General features: G+C 33.2%; 1 protein-coding gene across 4 annotated transcripts in view; it reads right to left on the bottom strand.

Moving 5' to 3' along the window:
* Nucleotides 1-1,087: 1,087 nt before the first annotated feature.
* Nucleotides 1,088-7,347, bottom strand: part of LOC125648834 (protein rolling stone-like) — a 12,002-nt gene continuing 5,742 nt past the window's right edge. For all 4 annotated transcript variants that reach the window (XM_048875827.2, XM_048875828.2, XM_056166800.1 and 1 more), the window contains 4 exons: nt 6,932-7,164; nt 5,714-5,924; nt 5,384-5,500; nt 1,088-5,200 (listed from right to left, as the gene is read on the bottom strand). In XM_048875827.2, coding sequence (XP_048731784.1) covers nt 4,827-5,200; nt 5,384-5,500; nt 5,714-5,924; nt 6,932-7,144 — 915 coding nt within the window. In that variant the 5' untranslated portion in view covers nt 7,145-7,164 and the 3' untranslated portion in view covers nt 1,088-4,826. The remainder of the gene's footprint in view (nt 5,201-5,383; nt 5,501-5,713; nt 5,925-6,931; nt 7,165-7,347) is intronic.

The raw sequence follows: 7,347 nt of genomic DNA on the forward strand, positions 1-7,347 counted from the left end.
ACACTGTAATAATTAACACATACACTGGTCAATGATCTAGAAATTTGTATTGAAATTATGAAAATGTTGAAATCAATGCACTGCAAAATTCAGTGTTGGCCTTTGATAGATAACAAGAGGCCCACGGCCCATTAATCAGTCGCATCCCGAATCAAATCCCGGGGTTGCAAAATTCACACTTTTTGTACAAATTCCTTTTCTGATTTTCCAATATTACTGTGCATTTAGTCTTTATACTGTATCAGCAAACTAAAGAAGTCTTTCAAATGATAAAGACAAAAATCACTATAATAATTTTGGTTCCACCCTGGAACTTAAAACCCTTACTCCTGGGATCACAAAATTCACAATTTTAGTAGAGGATCTACTCTTAAATATCTATTTAGTTTCAATTTAGTATCAATAGCCTTAAAGAAGATATTATCCAATATTTAACAAATATATGAATTTATAATAAAATACCAAGTTTGGTCCTGCCCAGGGAGTCGGAACTTCTACTTGGGGATCATAAAATTTTGGAAGAGGCCTTTCTGCTCTACATCATTTAGTTTTTCTTACAGATGTGCAGTTGTAAAAAATTTTGAATATTGGTCAATGTTTGACAATTTTTACTCTGCCCCCAGGAGTGCAGGAGTCCTGAAATTTACAACTTATGTCACCTTTGTCCCAAAGCAGTGGCGTAGCCTGAGTTAATTAATGTAAACGCATATTTAACGGCGAGGGGTCTGGGGGCCGCTCAAGGCCCCCAGCGGGTCCAGGGCAGGGCCCTGGTAGGGGGTCCGGGGGAGACTAATGTACCGCAGATACTGCAGACACTTATTTTCCACCTATGTTTGTAGCATTTATTTATTTTTTTGGATGTGTATGCCCGGGCGTTTTGACGTAAACGTAGCTACGCGCCTGCAAAGGTGCGTTATATCATATATGAAAATAAAAGGAATTGTAGTTATTTTAAGAAGTTAAAACAATTGTTCAATTGTTAACACACAATTGACCAACTGCAATGGGTCACTGGAGTTTACTCAAGTGACCTAAAAATCTGAATTACCAATTTATATTCACATTACAATCAAAACAAACACAAATCTGGCTTTTATGCTTTGACATACTTTATTAGCAAAGTGCAAATGTAAACAATATTAATGATTAATATTATGCACCTGAGACCCAGTAGGATATTCTTACAGTCATTGTGACAATGTGTCGTGTATGTATCTTATGGGATCTCATATCTAAACCTTTAATCCACAATACATAAATTTTAAATCAATACAAAAAAAGAAAGAAAAAAAGTGAATTAAACGTTTACTCAAAAGAACAGATCTTTTACAATTTCAGATCCCAAACTCCAAATAAGATATGTAGAATTCACTTTGAAATTTACATAAAGCTTTGAACTAAAGCAAAATAATGTTAAAAGAATTATGGGAAGGGTAAATGTTACACTTTAAAATTACCCATTTCATCAATGCCCTGTCCAAAATCTACATAAAGCATACCACAAAACCAATCTAATTAAAATTAGATCCTATGATCCACTCATCTACCATGTGTAGCGATAGTAGATGAGCAGATCATACGATCTAATTTTAATTCAGATTGACCACAAAACACTTCTACAATTACAATACCCAGACACAATCCTCAAACAACGTTATAATGTTGATTTTCATACATGTTTCGATTGCTATTTTAAATGCTAGCTATGTTGATAGAGCATAATTTTTGTGTAGTCGTTTACAGTATATAGGAATAAGTTATCTTTCATTAACATTACATGTATCTGCATTATCAAGTGAAGCAAAAAATTGTATTTTCCCAAAGATCCTTGCATTCAGTGCAAATACAATCTAATTAAAATTAGATGTTAGATCCGCTTAATTAGATTGAGTGCAAATATTTTGTTCTATTTTAACTGAACAGGAAAAATACAACCCTTGAACTACCAGTATACCCATAGTATAAAAATATACTGTCTAGGAAGGTGTTAGAAAACATAATCCCTTTCATTCAAACTTCACTTTGATATTTCAAACCTGACGATAAATTTCACATCATTCTTTTTATCAATAATTTCAATATCAAAATACTTTAAACTGTACTAATACTTTCTAGATAAAAATGTGAGCATTATCAACATATAGATCAATGAAGGAGAAAAATACTGTAAGATATCAACATTATTCATTTGCATACCTATAGATGATAATGTTAATTTCAGTATATGCAATTATTAACAACTGAATCATAATAGGCATTGCATTGAAATAAAATACCATCTAATTTTTAAAAAAGTTAGAAAATCCTCTAAACAGAACAACAATAAATGAACCAAACTGGGATTTTGCTCTTTTTTGGGGGAAAACACCAATAAACATATCACAACATATTAACAAAGAACACATGCAATGCTTGTAAGAGTGGATATTTTATTTTCTACAAATTGCTGATTCTGTGTTCAATTTGGGGTATTTCATTTCATTCACTTCCAATGACCCATCACCTTCTCTAAATTTCCATAATTGGATGAAATGTGCAAGAAAATTTACTTGGAAATCAAGCCATCACCACAATAAAAATATGACAGGATTTTAGGAGAATTATAGTCTGTGGTGTTTAAAATGTTTGGATTCAACTAGTACAAGTTTTGGTAAATTACTCATCAGTACGAATCAGAAATTGTGTGAACAGATTAAAATTGGTTCCTCATGTAGATACTGGGGGTCAGAAAGAGAAAGCAATGTTGGACACTTAAAGCAATAAAGTTTGATAGAGATTTCAAGTCCCCTAATTTTTAAATATTGAATTTAATGCTGATACACCTGAAAATTATAATGGAAATCATACGGAATCCATCCATCTTCATGTCATTTAAATTTATCAGAAAATTATGAATGTGTTTTTGCTCATGTTGTGATAAACAATGGGAAAAATGGAAAGAGTATAATATAAAAAACTTTTAATTTTGCTCATGCATTGTTCAACCTCTATTCAGAGGGAGATAACTCTTATTTTTTGACTTGCTTCTAGTTATTACAAAAAATAAATCACATTCATGTTACATTTAAACCGAAATGATCACAGTAAATAAGGAAAACATATACTACAATTTTCAAAAACTTGGTACCCTAACAATACTCCAGTATTTAAATATCTAATTTTCTTCTCCCTAGTACTTGTCCATTAAAATGTAACCGTTACAGCCTATTAAACATTTCTGCATAGTACTTGACTGTTGACATTTATTGACAGTTTTTACATTTCAAAATATATACATATGATGGAATATTTCTAAAAGCATTATAAAATATAAATATGTGGAATATATGTCTAGTTTGTATTATTGAGGATATAAAAAGCAATGGCATTATGTGGAAATATTTATATTACCATGAGCTTCCATTGTCTGTATACCTCCATAACACACAGGACCTTGACATTTATTCCTAAATAAAGCATACAGTGACCTTAAATAACCCTACATATACCATTTCTCAAGCATTTCTAGTTCTTACATACATCACATAATTTTTTTCTTTATCACACCACATTTTAAAAGCAATGTTCCTACCTATATCAAAGTGTACCTGAATGTTAAACAAAGCACCCTTGTCAATTAATATACATATCAAAATATATATGTATCTCAATTTCAGCTGCTGAAAATAATTACACACTCATTCTGAATATATCAACTTATACAAGTACATAAAACAAAATTCCAAACCTAATGAATCTTCTACCTGTTCCCATATAATATCATAAATTGGAAATATTTGGAATGCTGGATAGGTTCAATATTTGTTTACAAAAAAAATTTGTGAGTGTAATGATATACTGTAATACACAAAAAAACTGGTACCATATTGCAGTATGAAAATTGTATACCCGTGTACCACGATATATCACATTTTCATCATTAATTTAATATTTACTGAAGAACAAAACTGTTTCAAAAGATAACCAAAACACTTTTAAAATGTACACTACCTCATTTAATCAGAGTTCAGGACAATTTCAATTTCAATAGTAAAAAATCTAGTCGTTTGACATATTTTGTTATTTCTTTTTTAAACAAACCTAATTAATGTGATTTTTAAAATTCATTTATGTTGTGTTTCAGAATTAATTAAATGTTTGTACTTCGTAAAATATTAACAAATCTCCTATCCTTGCATTTTTTGTCGATAAACTACAGTGTAACTTGTCTCAATAGACAAAATTTAATAAATTATGAAAAGTGATACTTATAGGTTATAGACTTTGTATGGGAAAATATGAGGACCGAGTTTTTTGGCGCGTAGACGGACCGAGCTTGCGTCATATTTCCCATACAAAGTGTATAACCTTTTTATTATATACTTTCAATTTCATTTAGAAACTAACAATAATTTTATTTTTAACAATAACTTTATCGGTTTAACTGAGTAAAAGATGAAAAACACGAAAAATTTGAAAATTAACAGCGTAGAAATTTGATTGTGACGTAATGTTTGCGGGCCGGAATGTTTCCAGGCATATATCGTGTGATATATGCCCGCAAACTTTTAAAAAAAAAAAGAAGAGATGAAATTAAAAGTATATAATAAACTGCAATATGTATCGTGATACAGTCTCAGGGTATCATGATATGTCGCAATATGCTTCAGCCATACCTCTAAAATCTGATCTCGTACAATACCCTGAACAATGTACTAAAATCCAGACTAGAACCAAAACTCAACCATTAATATGGACACACACATAAAATAACACAGAAAAGTTTGCTGGCATGTATTAAAATTGGCACATAATATCCAAAAAACTCAGATTAATATCAAAACATTTTAATCTGTTTCTACCTTATGCCTCTTATCCATCACTTTCAAAAATCGATGGAGAAATAGCCTTAACCTATATAACAGGAAAAACATGCTGTGAATCATGGGGGCCACTATAAAACTAATGGCAATTATGTAATACATTGCTTTGAGAGGGGATTCCCCATAGTTGAGCACTTTGTAGATGAATGGTTCTCCATATTGGTTGGTTCCCCCTAGGTACCAGTAAATTATAGAGAAGGCACTATAAATCAATCCGAAATACACAGAATGAACCATGTGCATCATTCGCATTGGCATCCGAGTAATCCACAGATCCAGGAAGACTGCCGCAGCATTAGCACCGTGAGTGGAGCAGTTGATGAAGGTCACGCCTGATCCTGTAATCATAATACAAAGATCATACGTACATGTCCGTACACTACAGGAAATGTTTGGTAGTTTTGTGTGTAGCATGTACACTAAATTTATGTTTCTGCATTGCAGATTAGTTTAAACTGGTCTTGTACACATGTTTTCTAGTGCCAGTAGGCATCTAAAGAGGTTAAAGGTTAGAAAATTACCATCATAAGCAATAGTCCAAAACAGGAAGGTGACTATTGGGGCACTGCCAGCACTGAGATTGTACAGCACCCACTGAAGTTTGATCCGTCGGCTACTCTTCAATTTCTCCGGAATATCTGTTAATTAAAACTGTATGTCAGCCTTATGTATAGGAATTTCTCAGTAGAATTGACATAATGCTGTCCTAAACATTGCTTATCTGTGTTGTACCCTTTTTTTTTGGCTTTTGTGTTGGTGGGTTTGTTTTGTGTACATGGACAAGATTTAAATCTATGAAATATTATGTATGATTGATAAATTTTTTTCAATATAAAGATGATACTTCATACCATGGTTGGATTTCCTCAGCTGTATGTAATGCCACACATTAGCTGCCCTGAGGATCTGACAGGCTGTTAGTAGGTAGAATGACCAGTAGGTCAGCATGATTAACATTTTGGCTTTCAGAGTCCCCACAATGGCTGTGTAGAATACCATAAACACAAAATAACATGCCATGAGTAGGCGGTAGTACAGGTAAGGCCAAGGGTTGCTGGTCCACTGTTAAAACAAAGAGATTCAAATCTACAACTGGTGTACTCAGTGTATCATTGTTTACATTCTGTTTAATCTAATTTCACAATAGGTTTTCCAACATTTTCTCATGACAAGAAATGTTTTAGAAACATGCCGTCCTCCCCATGTGGAAATATTGAAAAGGAGCAACTTCTTTTAAAGTTAGAATGTCTGCAATGATAATAAAAAATGGAAAAATATGGGTTATTTACTAGTCAGGGACAACCACATTACTAAGTTTGATCTCTATCTGGCAAACCATTCTATCATAAAGATGATAAGCAGTATTTCTTACAACCAGAATGTCAAGAATTGATTTATGATCTTGTGAGAGGAGTTGGACCTTGTGACTTGAACCAATGGGGGTCATCTACTCTTTAGGGGGTACCAGTGTACCGAGTTTGATATCTGTCATGCAAGGAGTTCACATTGAAGATATTGAGCAGACAATATTTTCTTATGTAGTTTGCGCCTTGACCTTGTGACTTTAAAATCCATAGTGGTCCTCTACTTTTTAGGGTGAACCAGTGAATCAAGCTTGATGCCTGTGAAGCAAAGGGTTCTAAAGATACTGAGCATACAACATCTTTCTTTGTCCAGGTAAACCCTTGAAATTAAAATCAATAGGGGACATCTACTTCTTAGGGGGAATTGATGTCTGTCAAGCAAAGGGTTCTAAAAATATTGAGCAGTCTGCCAGACAATATCTTCGTATGTCCAGAGTAAATTGACCCTTGATCTTTCCCTTGTGACCTCAAAATCAATAGGGGTCACCATATTTGATGTCTGTCAAATCAGGCAAAAGGTTCTAAGATATTGAATGGACCACACCTAGCTGGTCTACCAAACGACTGACAGGTGCAAACAAATATGCCCCCTTTTTTCAAGGGGAGGCTGACGAGTGCATAAAAACTATGTACCATTAAACATGAAGTTCAATTCTTCTTAAAATTTAATTCTGAAAGTTCTCGGTGATACAAAATGTTACAAACCTGTGACAAGAGATAATCCTCTGGAGTGTCGTATTCTAAATCATACTTTGGTTCATATCGCTTGATATTTTTGAGGGAGCCATCACTGGATTGTCTCCCTTTTCTGTCCGTCAAAGAGAAGTAGGCATATCTGGTATAGGTCCCCACCGCCCCTCTGGCCACCCTCACCCCACCATTGGTGATGTGGACAAGCTTAGCTGCCACTTTAAACATTCTGATGAACTTTACTCAATCTAAAACAAAATAAATTCATACAATTTCTATAAAAGGATATCGACAAATATTCATTTGTACATGTATACTGAAACCAATTTCTGATGTACATGTACACATGTGGTATTAATAGTCTAAGAGCTTTAAAAAAAACAAGTTATTCATATTGAATTCACAAGGATGGGTGACATAATCTAATTTAT

This window comes from Ostrea edulis, chromosome 5 (genome assembly GCF_947568905.1).
Source record: "Ostrea edulis chromosome 5, xbOstEdul1.1, whole genome shotgun sequence".
Lineage (NCBI taxonomy): Eukaryota > Metazoa > Mollusca > Bivalvia > Ostreida > Ostreidae > Ostrea > Ostrea edulis.